Here is a 15,487-nt window from a genome sequence, read left to right on the forward strand (position 1 = left end):
GATTATGCTGTCCCTCTTCGATGACAGGGTGGAGCCCATTCCCTATGACACCCCTAAGCCCTCCGGTCATACACGTTTCGTCTGCGTGTCGGACACACACTCCAGGACCGATGGGATCCAGATGCCATATGGGGACATCCTGCTCCATACTGGAGACTTCACTGAACTGGGCCTACCCTCTGAGGTCAAGAAGTTCAACGATTGGCTAGGTAAAGTGTCTCTTTTTAATGCACACACAATGCTGTTTCGTAACACTCATCATACTATAACATGTAACCTCTATCTAGGCTAATCACTGTTTTGTGCAATCTGATCAAATGTAAATATCTGTAAGTTACTACAAGAACAGCGTTTAGTCTAATGTGGTCTTCTCATGTCTGCTTTGACCTTTATTTAATATTTACTACTGCAATAAAACATTTTAAGATTAAGAAGCTACGAAAAGGAAGAAGTCATTTTCCCTGAAGGCCACACATTATTAAAACACTGCCATCCTCCTTAGTTTCAAATTCATTTTAGCCTACAGCCGAGAGAAAATGGAGTTGAGCTTTCAGTTTGAGCTCTATACAGAACTGTCTTAGCGTGGTAATAGATGAAGTAACTGGGACAAAGGACCTTTATCTCCAAGAAAGTTAAAAGGTCAAATGAAAATGTTTAAAATGTCACTTGTTGACTTTAATAGATGTCCGTTGACTGGGTAACTAAGGTCTTCATCTGCAGTTATTGCTCTTTGGTAAGAGAGGGAAAATGTTTACTGTGATCTGAGGAGGTCAAGAAGCCTTCACCTTTTCATTTGTGGCATGTTACTTTCATGGACCATTCCCTTAACCTCTCCTTAGACAACTTTCTATTTCAGTAAATATATATACACTGCATGACCAAAAGTATGTAGACACCTGCTCATTGAACATCTTATTCCAAACTCCTGGGCATTAATATGGAGTTGGTCCCCCCCTTTGCTTCTATAACAGCCTCCACTCTTCTGGGAAGGGTTTCCACTAGATGTTGGAACATTGCTGTGGTTACTTACTTCCATTCAGCACAAGAGCATAAGTGAGGTCGGGCACTGATGTTGGATAATTAGGCCTGGCTCGCAGTCGTCATTCCAATTCATCCCAAAGGTGTTCAATAGGATTGAGGTCAGGGCTCTGTGCAGGCTAGTCAAGTTCTTCCACACCGATCTCGACAAACCATTTCTGTATGGACCTCGCCTTGTGCATGGGGGCATTGTCATGCTGAAACAGGAAAGGGCCTTCTCCAAAATGTTGCCACAAAGTTGAAAGCACATAGTTGTCTAGAATGTCAATGTATGCTGTAGCTTTAAGATTTCCCTTCACTGGATCTAAGGGGTCTAGCCCGAACCATGAAAAGTAGCCTCAGACCATTATTGCTCCTTTACAGTTGGCAGTATGTATTCGGGCAGGTAGCGTTCTCCTAGCTCCCGCCAAACCCAGATCTGTCCGTTGGACTGCCAGATGGTGAAAGGTGATTCCTCACTCCAGAGAACACGTTTTCCCTGCTCCAGAGTCCAATGGCGGTGAGCTTTACACCACTCCAGCTGACTCTTGGCATTGCGCATGGTGATCTTAGGCTTGTGTACAGCTGCTCGGCCATGGAAACCCATTTCATGAAGCTCCCAACGAACAGTTCTTGTGCTGACATTGCTTCCAGAGGCAGTTGGAACTCGGTAGTGAATGTTGCAACCGAGGACAGACTATTTTTACGCGCTTCAGCACTCGGCAGTCCCGTTCTGAGTTTGTATGGCCTACCATCTTCGCATCCGTTGTTGCTCCTAGATGTTTCCACTTCACAACAGCACGTACAATTCACCACGGCAGCTCTAGCAGGTCAGATATTTGACTAACTGAGTTGTTAGAAAGGTGGCATCCAATCCAAGCTCAGCGTTCAACAACATAGTGCCCACAAAGCTCATCACTAAACTAAGGACCCTGGGACTAAACACCTCCCTCTGCAACTGGATCCTGGACTTCCTGTCAGGCCACCCCCAGGTGGTAAGGATAGTCAACAACACGTCTGCCACGCTGATCCTCAACACGGGGACCCCTCAGGGATGTGTGCTTACTCCCTGTTAACCAATGACTGCTTGGCCAAGCACGACTCCAACACCATCATTGCGTTTGCTGAGGACATAACAGTGGTAGGCCTGATTACCGACAACGATGAGACAGCCTATAGGGAGGTCGTCAGACCTGGCAGTGTGGTGCCAGGACAACAACCTCATCCCTCAACGTGAGCGACACAAAAGAGCTTATCGTGGAATACAGGAAAAGGAGGGCTGAACACGCCCCCATTCACATCGACGGGGCTGTAGTGGAGCGGGTCGAGAGTTTCAAGTTACTTGGTGTCTACAACACCAAAAAAATATCATGGTCCAAACACACCAAGACAGTCGTGAAGAGGGCACGACAAAGCTTATTCCCACTCAGGACACTGAAAAGATTTGGCATGGATCCCCAGATCTTCATAAAGTTCTATAGCTGCACCATTGAGAGCATCCTGAACAGTTGCAATACCGCCTGGTATGGAAACTGCTCAGCATCTGACCATAAAGTGCTACAGAGGAAGAGTGCATACGGCCCAGAACATCACAGGGGCCAAGCTTCATGCCATCCAGAACCTATGTACTAGGCAATGTCAGAGGAAAGGCCAAAAAAATGTCAGTCACCCAAGTCATAGACTGTTCTCTCTGCTACTGCATGGCAAGCTGTATCGGAGCGCCAAGTCAAGGTCCAAAAGGCTCCTTAACAGCTTCTACCCCAAAGCCATAAGACTACTGAACAATTAATCAAATGGCCACCCGGACTATTTACATTAAATGTGTTGTTGGTTTAGGGCTTGTAAGTAAGCATTTCGTGGTTAGGTCTACCACGTGTCTACCGTGTTCTGAGTATTTAAAAATTTGATTTGATATTCAACAATTCTTTCTGTTTCCGTCTTTCCTGCAGGGAGTCTACCGTATGAATTCAAGGTGGTGATTGCAGGGAACCATGAACTGACGTTTGACAAGGACTTCATGGCTGAGCTGGTCAAGCAGGATTACTATCGCTTTCCCTCCGTCTCCAAGCTGAGACCTGAGGACTTTGACGATGTTCAGGCCCTCCTCTCAAACTGTACTTACCTGCAGGACTCTGAGGTTACAGTCAAGGGTTTCCAAATATTCGGGGCACCGTGGTAAGTTTATCTCTTGTCTTGGGTTAAATATCATGAGTGCTATGCAGTGTTATTCTACAGTGACTATAGGTCAGATTTGAGTTTTTGAGTAAAAAAACAACAACAGGAATTCAGATAAAAATGTGTTTAATTTAGGAAGTTTGTTCAAGTATTACCACAAAAAAAAGAGACGTGTCTCATGTCTCAATGTAATTAAGGTGTGAAATTAAATATTTAAAAATCATCTCTTTTGGGGTTTAGTTGTGGTCAATTTGCAGTGTCTAAATGATTATATTTTCTGACCCCCTTGACCATTCACTCCGACAACAATCGGTTCGTGGCTGAATCTATTTGCCCCTACCCCTGCTCTAGAGGCTAGTCGCTGAATGACAGGCTACTGCATAATATGGCCTCAGTGACACGGATCACTGTACCTGAGTTGGCCGTGTTGCTCAAATACCTTATGCTTTACATACAGTGGAGGTGATGACAGAATGTGTGTGGTGACTCGCTTTGCTTGCTTATCAAGACCCTGAATGAGTCTAGTTTATTTTTTCTTAACTAGTGTGTGTCCATGGTGGATATCAAACACTCTACAGAGTATTCACTGCTTCTATGTTCTAAATCCGTTATTGCTTTTTACCATTTCCATACCTCATTGAGGTCATGGCCTTGTTGTCCTGAATCCTGACAGGGGACTCCATGTTTTTGGTTAGACACAGAGGGCTTGAGACACACGTCTGATTGGTTGGGTGTGGGTCAGTCCCAGCCATGTCACCTCCTGTCCTAGACTTGTGGCATGTCCTAACATGTTACAGGCTGCCATGGAGACATGTACTTATAGTGTACTCAGTGTACTACAGTGTCTGCGAGGGGATGACTGATCTCTGATTTAGATTAGGAAGTCCGACTCAGAGGTAGTTCATGAGGCAAGTGAAGAGGTTCGCTGCAGGCCTGTCATATGATTCTTCGCAATTTTCTTTAACCTCTCTGAACCACCCATCGCGGATCCGGTATAATTGTCATCAGCAACGCTGAATAGCATAGCGCCACAGTCAAATAATATTACTAGAAAATCTTCATATTCATGAAATCACAAGTGCAATATTGCAAAACACAGCTTAGCCTTTTGTTAATCCACCTGTCGTCTCAGATTTTGAAATTATGCTTTACAGCGAAAGCAATACAAGCGTTTGTGTAAGTTTATCGATCGCTCGACAAAACAATAAGTACACTTAGCATCAGGTAACTTGGTCACGAAAATCAGAAAAGCAATCAAATTAATCGTTTACCTTTGATGATCTTCGGATGTTTTCACTCACGAGACTCCCAGTTAGACAACAAATGTTCCTTTTGTTCCATAAAGATATTTTTATATCTAAATACCTCCGTTAGTTTGGTGCGTTATGCCCAGGAATCCACCGTAAAGAGCGGTCACGACAACACAGACAAAAATTCCAAATTATATCCATAATGTCCACAGAAAAATGTCAAACGTTTTTTATAATCGATCCTCAGGGTGTTTTTCAAATATCTATTCGATAATATATCAACTGGGACAGTTGGCTTTTCACTAGGACCGGGAGTAACAATGGCCACCTTTCTCTTTTGCACACAACTCATTCTGAGAGCCCCCACCTATCCACTTACGCAATGTTGTCGTTCAAAATAAAAGCCTGAAACTATGTCTAAAGGCTGTTGACACCTTAGGGAAGCCATAGAAAAAGGAATCTGGTTGATACCCCTTTAAATGGGCAGTAGGGATGCATAACAACGGAGAGGTTTCAAAAACAGGGGCACTTCCTGATTGGATTTTCCTCAGGTTTTAGCCTGCAATATCAGTTCTGTTTAACTCACAGACAAAATGTTGACAGTTTTGGAAACTTTCGAGTGTGTTCTATCCTAATCCGTCAATTATATGCATATTCTAGCATCTGGTCCTGAGAAATAGGCCGTTTACTTTGGGAACGTTATTTTTCCAAACATAAATAGTGCCCCCTAGCTTCAAGAGGTTAATGCTGTGCCAGTGACACATTTGTAATATTTCTTCCTTTAAGACCCTTTATTTACCTTTTTTTAAGAGGCTAGACTTACAAAACATAACCGACTGTAAACTCCACCCCCCTGGTATTCTCCCCAGCAGGATGGACAGAGACATGCAGCCTGGCTAGCAGTGCAGAGGCCCTGGGTGGCTGGAGAGGGCCAGAGCAGTGGAATCATGGCATTGTGTGTCAGTCTGACTGACCCCCTGTCTGGCCATCACAACTCCCTGCTGGCTGGCACACACCAACCTCCTTTCAAAGGCTCCCCCCCCCCCCCCCCCCCTTCCCAGAGCTAATAATCTCTCAGTCAACCACACGCCTCCATCTGCCTGTGTTGTTCTTCATCAGCCCCTGGACGTTTGGTCTCGGAGAGAGGTCATGGGGCTTTTGTCTCCTCAAGCCCCAGTTGAATAGGTATGACTCATCTGACAATGAAAGTCTGACCAGGTGTAATGTTATGCTGATGATCGTGCGAGAAGTAGTGCTTTTAGGTCTTCATACCTTAACCTGGCTCAGTCAGTATTATATTATATTTGCTTCTCTCAACTCTCATTCTCAGTGTCAAACCTTCCTGTCTTGAGGGTAACTCTCCTAGCTTGATTTAATCCTATATCTTCCACTTCAAAGGTTTTGGTTTTCCTGGTGATAGTGGACAGTTTCTCACAATGCAGGCCATGAGGAAAGAGCAACAATGAGGGCAGAACTGTGTTTGTCACAGAGTAGTGCTGAATACAATTATTATTTTGGCAAGAGGGGCGGGGACATGAAGGGGAGCGAACCAGCCGACAGGATGCATGATGGGAGGTCTTTGGTGCAGCTCTGGGGTGATCTTTACCGGGGCGATTTCCCAGCCTCTCCAGCAGGAAGTGGCCTTTTGTTCGGACACATCCTGGTTCTTTTGTTGGGGCGTAAGGATCAAACCCTGGGCCTGACCCCGCTCCCTTAGGGACAGCCCTCCCCGCAAGCCACGGTGGCCCCTGCTACCTCTGAGCCTAGTGATCACAGAGGTAATTCCCACCGCCCACAAAGAGCTCAGCCAGGCTTGACACACACTGCAGGCCTGCTCTAAGTCTCAGGGTCAATGCTGACTGAAATCATCTAAATGAATTGTTTTTGGGGGGTGATTGTCAAAGCCAGTAGTTCATGACCTTGACCCCTAGATACTTTTGATAGCAGTGCAACAGACTTGCCACAAAGCATGTCTGTCTGCAAACGTAACTGGTAAAGTTAAAGGGATACTTTGGGATTTTGGCCCCTTATCTACACCGAACAAAAATATAAACGCAACATGTAAAGTGTTGGTCCCATGTTTCATGAGCTGAAATTGAAGATCCCAGAAATGTTCCATATGCACAAAAAGCTTGTTTCTCTCAAATTCTGTGCACAAAGTTATGTACATCCCTGTTAGTGAGCATTTCTCCTTTGCCAATATAATCCATCCACCTGACAGGTGTGGCATATCAAGAAGCTGATTAAACAGTATGATCATTACACAGGTGCACCTTGTTCTGTGGACAATAGAAGGCCAGTCTAAAATGTGCAGCTTTGTCACACAACACAATGCCGCAGATGTCTCAAGTTTTGAGGAAGCATGCAATTGACTGCAGGAATGTCCTGATGCCAGAGAATCTAATGTTTGTTTCTCTACCATAAGCCGCCTCCAATGTTGTTTTTGAGAATTTGGCAGTACGTCAAACTGGCCTCACAACCACTGACCATGAGTAACCATGCCAGCCCAGGACCTCCACATCTGGCTTCTTCATCTGCAGGATCGTCTGAGACCAGCCACCTGGACACCTGATGAAACTGTGGGTTTGCACAACCGAAGATATTCTGCACAAACTGTCAGAAACCATTTCAGGGAATCTCATCTGCGTGCTCGTCATCCTCTCCAGGGTCTTGACCTGACTGCAGTTTGGCGTCATAACCGACTTCAGTGGGGAAATGCTCACCACTGATGGCCTCTGGCATGCTGGAGAAGTGTGCTTTTCACGAATGGATCCCGGTTTCAACTGTACCGGGCAGATGGCTGACAGCGTGTATGGCGTTGTGTGGGCGAGGGGTTTGCTGATGTCAACGTTGTGAACACAGTGCCCCATGGTGGCGGTGGGGTTTTGGTATGGGCAGGCATAAGCTACGGACAAGAAACACAGTTGCATTTTATCTATCTATGGCAATTTAAATGCACAGAGATGCCGTGACGAGATCTTGAGGCCCATTGTCGTGCCATTCATCCGCAGCCATCACCACATGTGATGGCGGTGGGGTTTTGGACAACAAAGTCAAGGTATTTCCAGCATGATAATGCACAGCCCCATATCGCAAGGATCTGTACACAATTCCTGGAAGCTGAAAATGTTGGTCACATCCACATGGTTAGCAGATGTTAATGCAAGTGTAGCGAAATGCTTGTGCTTCTAGTTCCGACAGTGCAGCAATATCTAACAAGTAATAAATAACAATTCCACAACTACCTAATACACACAAATCTTAAGTAAAGGGATGGAATAAGAATATGTAGATATAAATATGTGGATGAGTGAGGGCAGGTAGTTTGCCCCCGGTGATGCCTCTGGAAAGCCTTGCGGTTGTGGGCAGTGCAGTTGCCGTACCAGGCGGTGATACAGCCCGACAGGATGCTCTCAATTTTGCATCTGTAAAAGTTTGAGGGTTTTTGTTGACAAGGCATGTCACCCATTGAGCATGTTTGGCATGCTATGGATCGATGCGTACGACAGAGTGTTCCAGTTCTGCCAATATCCAGTAGCTTTGCACAGCATTGAAGAGGAATGGGACACCATTCCACAGGCCACAATCAACAGCCTGATCAACTCTATGCGAAGGAGATGTGTTGAGCTGCATGTGGCAAATGGTGGTCACACCAGATACTGACTGGTTTTCTGATCCACGCCCCTACTTTTCTATTAAGGTATCAGTGACCAACAGATACAGTTGAAGTCGGAAGTTTACATATACCTTAGCCAAATACATTTAAACTAAATTTTTCACAATTCCTGACATTTAATCTTAGTAAAAACTGTCCTGTTTTAGGTCAGTTAGGATCACCACTTTTTTTAGAATGTGAAATGTCATAATTTTATTTATTTATTTCAGCTTTTATTTCTTTCATCACATTCCCGGTGGGTCAGAAATGTACATACACTCAATTAGTATTTGGTAGCATTGCCTTTATATTGTTTACCTTGGGTCAAACGTTTCGGGTTGCCTTCCACAAGCTTCCCACAATAAGTTGGGTGAATTTTCGCCCCTTCCTCCTGACAGAGCTGGTCAGGGCTTTGTGATGGCCACTCTAATACCATGACTTTGTTGTCCTTAAGCCATTTTGCCGCAACTTTGGAAGTATGCTTGGGGTCATTGTCCATTTGTAAGACCCATTTGTGACCAAACTTTAACTTCCTGACTGATGTCTTGAGATGTTGTCTCAATAAATCCACATACATTTCCTCACTCATGACGCCATCTATTTTGTGAAGTGCACCAGTCCCTCCTGCAGCAAAGCACCCCCACAACATGAGGCTGCCACCCCTGTGCTTCACATTTGGGATGGTGTTCTTTGGCTTGCAAGCCTCCCCCTTTTTCCTCCAAACATAACGATGGTCATTATGGCCAAACAGTTCTATTTTTGTTTCATCAGACCATAGGACATTTCTCCAAAAAGTAGGATCTTTGTCCACATGTGCAGTTTCAAACCGTAGTCTGGCTTTTTTTATGGCGGTTTTGGAGCAGTGGCTTCTTCCTTGCTGAGCGGCCTTTCAGGTTATGTTGATATAGGACTCGTTTTACTGTGGATATAGATACTTTTGTACCTGTTTCCTCCAGCATCTTCACAAGGTCCTTTGCTGTTGTTCTGGGATTGATTTGCACTTTTCGCACATAAGTACGTTAATCTCTAGGAAACCGAACGCGTCTCCTTCCTGGGCGGTATGACGGCTGCGTGGTCCCATGTTGTTAATACTTGCGTACTATTGTTTGTAAAGATGAACGTGGTACCTTCAGGCGCTTGGAAATTGCTCCCAAGGATGAACCAGACTTGTGGAGGTCTACACATTTTTTTTCTCAGTTCTTGGCTGATTTCTTTTGATTTTCCCATGATCTCAAGCAAAGAGACATTGAGTTTGAAGGTAGGCCTTGAAATACATCCACAGGTACTCCTCCAATTGACTCAAATTATGTATATTAGCCTATCAGAAGCTTCTAAAGCCATGACCTCATTTTCTGGAATTTTCCGAGCTGTTTAAAGGCACAGTCAACATAGTGTATGTAAACTTCTTGTAACGGCGTTCTTCGTTTGTTGAAAGAGAGGCGGACCAAAGCGCAGCGTGGTGGTTGTTCATTGTATTTATTGACGACACTATACATGAACAAACTAACGGAAAAAAACAAGAAACGTGAGAACTCAAAACAGCCCTGTCTGGTGCAAACACAAAAACAGGAACAATCACCCACAAACACACAGTGAAACCCAGGCTACCTAAATATGGTTCCCAATCAGAGACAATGACGAACACCTGCCTCTGATTGAGAACCATATCAGGCCGAACATAGAACTAGACCAAAACATAGAAAAACAAACATAGACTGCCCACCCAACTCACGCCCTGACCATACTAAATAAATACAAAAACAAAGGAAATAGAGGTCAGAACGTGACAGTACCCCCCCCCCCAAAGGTGCGGACTCCGGCCGCAAAACCTTGACCTATAGGGGAGGGTCTGGGTGGGCGTCTGTCCGCGGTGGCGGCTCTGGCGCGGGACGCGGACCCCACTTCGCCATTGTCTCAGTCCGCCTTATTGTCCGCCTCCGTGGCTTACTCACCATGCCCACCCCTCTCAATGACCCCACTGGACAGAGGGGCTGCTTGGGACAGAGGGGCAGCTTCTCGGGACAGAGGGACAGCTGCTCGGGACAGAGGGACAGCTGCTCGGGACAGAGGGACAGCTGCTCGGGACAGAGGGACAGCTGCTCGGGACAGAGGGACAGCTGCTCGGGACAGAGGGACAGCTGCTCGGGGCGGAGGGACAGCTGCTCCGGGCGGAGGGGCTCTAGCGGCCCCTGGCTGACTGGCGGCACTGGCGGCCCCTGGCTGACTGGCGGCCCCTGGCTGACTGGCGGCACTGGCGGCCCCTGGTTGACTGGCGGCGCTGGGCTGACTGGCGGCACTGGCGGCCCCTGGTTGACTGGCGGCACTGGCGGCCCCTGGCTGACTGGCGGCACTGGCGGCCCCTGGCTGACTGGCGGCACTGGCGGCCCCTGGCTGACGGGCGGCATTGGCGGCCCCTGGCAGACGGGCGGCACTGGCGGCGCTGGGCAGACGGGCGGCACTGGCGGCGCTGGGCAGACGGGCGGCACTGGCGGCGCTGGGCAGACGGGCGGCACTGGCGGCGCTGGGCAGACGGGCGGCGCTGGGCAGACGGGCGGCGCTGGCGGCGCTGGGCAGACGGGAAGCTCCGGCAGAGGCGCCGGACAGGCGGGAGGCTCCGGCAGAGGCGCCGGACAGGCGGGAGGCTCCGGCAGAGGCGCCGGGCAGAGGCGCCGGACAGGCGGGAGGCTCCGGCAGAGGCGCCGGACAGGCGGGAGGCTCCGGCAGAGGCGCCGGACAGGCGGGAGGCTCCGGCAGAGGCGCCGGACAGGCGGGAGGCTCCGGCAGCGGCGCCGGACAGGCGGGAGGCTCCGGCAGCGGCGCCGGACAGGCGGGAGGCTCCGGCAGAGGCGCCGGACAGGCGGGAGGCTCCGGCAGAGGCGCCGGACAGGCGGGAGGCTCCGGCAGAGGCGCCGGACAGGCGGGAGGCTCCGGCAGAGCTGGAGAGGAGGAAGGCTCTGGACGGATGGGCCGGAGAGACAGCCTGGTACGGGGAGCTGCCACCGGAGGGCTGGGGTGTGGAGGTGGTGACGGATAGACCGGGCCGTGCAGGCGCACTGGAGCTCTTGAGCACCGAGCCTGCCCAACCTTACCCGGTTGAATGGTCCCGGTCGCCCTGCCAGTGCGGCGAGGTGGAATAGCCCGCACTGGGCTATGCAGGCGAACCGGGGACACCGTGCGCAAGGCTGGTGCCATGTAAGCCGGCCCAAGGAGACGCACTGGAGACCAGATGCGTAGAGCCGGCTTCATGGCACTTGGCTCGATGCCCACTCTAGCCCGGCCGATACGCGGAGCTGGAATGTACCGCACCGGGCTGTGCACCCGCACTGGGGACACCGTGCGCTCCACAGCATAACACGGTGCCTGCCCGGTCTCTCTAGCCCCCCGGTAACCACAGGAAGTTGGCTCAGGTCTCCTACCTGGCGTAGCCATACTCCCTGTTAGCCCCCCCCCAAGAAATTTTTGGGGCTGACTCCCGGGCTTCCATCCACGACGCCGCGCTGCCTCCTCGTACCAGCGCCTCTCCGCTTTCGCCGCCTCCCGTTCTTCCTTGGGGCGGCGATATTCTCCTGGCTGAGCCCAAGGTCCTTTACCGTCTAATTCGTCCTCCCATGTCCATACCTCCTCGCGCTGCTCCTGCTGCTGCTTTCTCCTTTGCCCATTACCACACCGCTTGGTCCTGTTGTGGTGGGTGATTCTGTAACGGCGTTCTTCGTTTGTTGAAAGAGAGGCGGACCAAAGCGCAGCGTGGTGGTTGTTCATTGTATTTATTGACGACACTATACATGAACAAACTAACGGAAAAAAACAAGAAACGTGAGAACTCAAAACAGCCCTGTCTGGTGCAAACACAAAAACAGGAACAATCACCCACAAACACACAGTGAAACCCAGGCTACCTAAATATGGTTCCCAATCAGAGACAATGACGAACACCTGCCTCTGATTGAGAACCATATCAGGCCGAACATAGAACTAGACCAAAACATAGAAAAACAAACATAGACTGCCCACCCAACTCACGCCCTGACCATACTAAATAAATACAAAAACAAAGGAAATAGAGGTCAGAACGTGACACTTCTGACCCACTGGAATTGTGATACAGTGAAATAATCTGTCTATAAACAATTGTTGGAAAAAGTACTTGTGTCATGCACAAAGTAGATGCCCTAACCGACTTGCCAAAACTAAAGTTTGTTAACAAGAAATTTGTGAAGTGGTTGAAAAACAAGTTTTAATGACTCCAACCTAAGTGTATGTAAACTTCCAACTTCAACTAGTTCATCTGACTCCGGGGAAGTAGATAAAGGGCCTCATTGCCAAAATCCTGAAGTATCCCTTGAAGCCTAAAATGTTACAACGTTTACTTGAAATTGTCCATATCTCCTAGTAGCATTGAACAGCTAATACCTCTTCCTTTCATGGCAGATATACCATGACCTGACCTAGTAGCGTTCTATGTGTGTGTGTCAGTGGGACTGAGGGCAAAGGGAGCTGAGCTGCTATGCTATAGGCAGCAAGGTGACAGTGGCAGCCTGAGTATGGCTTTAGAAATGCTAAGACTTCCTCTAATCCGCCTATGACTGCGGACACACTGGTCATGTGACCTCTGGGTTCACATCGGGTGAGAGCCTGCCAGGCAGAGCCACAAAGAAGGTGTGGTTCTCTGTTTCCATAGAAACCGTGGCACAGCCGTGTGTGTGTGTGTGTGTGTGTCATCCTCAGTGTGTTTGCTATTTAAATCAGTTCCACTGGGTGTGTGGGTCAGTGAGGACAGCGTAGCTGTGAGGTTAATGCAAGCTCAATCTCTCACATGGACACTCATGCTGGGATAGCAATGTACTTTATTGACTGGTTGACTGGCCATTGTCTTAATGTCATGTGTGGCTTTGATTTTTTTCCCTGTCCATCTGTGTAGCAGATGAATAGATGGGAATGGGAAAAGCTGCCTGACTAATCGGCAACAGTATGCGAGCAAGCCTCAAATGACCCTGGTGTATTTATGCAAGGAAATAAAGGGCATATCTGAAATGAGGTTCCAACTCTCGGTATCACTTGGTGGAAATCCCTGTTACCCCTCAATGTGTTAATCCTGTCACCACAACAACAATTTCCTCACACAGTATGACTTATTATAATTTTTGGAATTATTATTATTTTGTTGCTAGGTAGCGTTAGCTAGCGCTAGTCGTCTGCACCTCTGCCAAAACTCTCCTATTTTTCATCCTATAGCTTGTTCTCCGTATAATTTTTTTAAAATAGTGAGCCAACGTGTTTAAAGCACTTATTTTCGATGATTGATCAAAACAAATTCTCTCATGCTCTCTTGTCTCTCTGCGGAAGACATGTTGTGAGCAATATGTTTGGAAACCGCAATAAAATCGCAGTATCGAATCGTAAAACATATAGAATCATGAGAATCGCAAATACATATCATATCAGCACAAAACAATTGCCATAATATCATACCGTGAGAACCCTGGCAATTCCCAGCCCTAGTTTTCTGACAAAATACTTCACCTCACTTTTCAATAAAGACTTTCCAGAATATAGCTGGATATGATAATGTAATAATACAATATGTAAAAGAAGTGCCTTTGGGATAGCAGCGGTTTTGGTCAAGTTTAAAATGTCCGTCTGTCCATTGGCGGACTGTTCCACAAGATCCATCACTTCAGAGGAAGAAGCAGTAACGTGAGAGCCTGGGGAAAATAGGCCACGGTCTGTTCTCCTTCCCCAAAATCAAAACCACAAGGGACTGTATGGTTATGCTCAGCCTCTGGGAGCGTTGGTTTTCACTGGGGAGGTGTTGAAATGCTGCTCTGCTCTGCCCTACAGGCCGCTCCGAGGCCTTACATGCTGACATCACTGATTGTGAAGTGACCTTTGACCCGTTTGTGCAAGCTGCACGTCAGTGTTAATTAGCTGCTCGTGTCCGCTACCCTCCTCAGATCTTTCAGCAGTCCATTGTCCTGCTCTGGCTGACTGCAGCCCAGCGCTGGAGGCTCTCACACAGCGCCAGGCAGGCAGGGCAAACTTGTGCACAGGAAGAGGGGTCAGGTTGCCACGAAGGCGGCAAGCGGGGTCATAAGGGTGGTGGGGGGGAGAGAGAAGGAAAGGGGGGGGGGGGCAGAGCGAAGAGTGGGTCAGGCAGACAGTAAGTGGCTGAGATTAGGAGTGGGATGAACACCCACAGACGAGAGGAGGAGACGCCTGCCCTCTATTCAGATGATTACCATTTTGGATGAACTCCAGCCTACCACAAGGCCACAGTGGATTCGGATGGCTAGGGCCTTTGTGTCCAGGTTGAATGATGTTCAGGTGTTAGGGGCAAATCCCACCGCTGACACCAATTTCTCTAGCGATGTGTTTCTGTGAGCCTGCCCCTCCTCAGTCCCTGTATGTGTCAGTCAGCAGTAAGAGGCCTTGCTATTGCCCCCCCGCCCCCCACCAGGAGCCAGCCAGAGCCTTGTTACCTCAACATCTTCCAGAATTTTACAGTGACATCACAAGTGCTTTAACAGCCTCCGTCTAGCACCACAATGTAATGATCTGTGAAATAACCAACCAGTGCGGTGCCCTTTACCACAATGAATTATGCGGCTCGTTTGACTAACCAGGGTCGTCCAGAGCCATCTCGGTAGAGGAGACCTTGAATGAGACGACGTGTGTGTGTGTGTAGCCCTCTGTGGTGTGTGTAGACTACTGATGATCGCTCCCAGGCTTCAATGACTAGCAAATGAATGAATGCAGAAAAGCTGATCGTACTACCAGGTGACATTCAGACTGAGGAGGATGCAGCTAGCCTACTCAGTGGGGTTGAGTGGTTGACTGGACCACCAGTGCAGTGTCACAACAAGCCTGGCTGAGTACACGACACCGTCGAGTGTAGTGTGACTAGTGTTTGCTAGAAGCTAAGACCATCTGGCGATAGAGAGAAACGGGAGATGGTAGGCTTTACACAGAGAAAATGCAGCATTTGACCATTTTAGCTTCCTCATGTCAGTATTGTGACTGACAGAGTATGTTACCAGGTATGTAGCATCGAATGCCATTGCAGACAGACAGGAAATCCCCTGGCCCTTAATTTCCCTCTCAGTAACACTCTGCTGCAGCAGAGAGCTGTTCAACATTACAGCCGTACACAGCCCCATGCCCCTCACTTCTAGTCTAGTACCTACTACCCACAGATAGTCCTGACCGAGTGGATTAATATTTGAAGATTCCAGTAGCCCTTTTAGATTGGAGAGACTTGAGGGACTCGCGAGGCAGTGCATTACTGGCTGACCTGACCCCTTTCATAAATAACCTGAAGCTAGGGGTGCGGCTGGGGCACTGTTTTAGAGCGAAAAATGTCTGGCCCATGTCTGCATTCTGTGTTCGGTTCAGC

At 48.3% G+C, this 15,487-nt stretch overlaps 1 protein-coding gene across 2 annotated transcripts in view; it reads left to right on the top strand.

The window, feature by feature from the left end:
- Positions 1–15,487, top strand: part of LOC110524001 (metallophosphoesterase MPPED2) — a 50,584-nt gene that overhangs the window by 26,018 nt on the left and 9,079 nt on the right. For both annotated transcript variants that reach the window (XM_021603263.2, XM_021603272.2), the window contains exons 3-4: positions 28–209; positions 2,967–3,192. In XM_021603263.2, the coding sequence (XP_021458938.1) occupies positions 28–209; positions 2,967–3,192 (408 nt within the window). The remainder of the gene's footprint in view (positions 1–27; positions 210–2,966; positions 3,193–15,487) is intronic.

Source organism: Oncorhynchus mykiss, chromosome 1, assembly GCF_013265735.2.
Source record: "Oncorhynchus mykiss isolate Arlee chromosome 1, USDA_OmykA_1.1, whole genome shotgun sequence".
In the NCBI taxonomy this organism is placed as follows: Eukaryota; Metazoa; Chordata; class Actinopteri; order Salmoniformes; family Salmonidae; genus Oncorhynchus; species Oncorhynchus mykiss.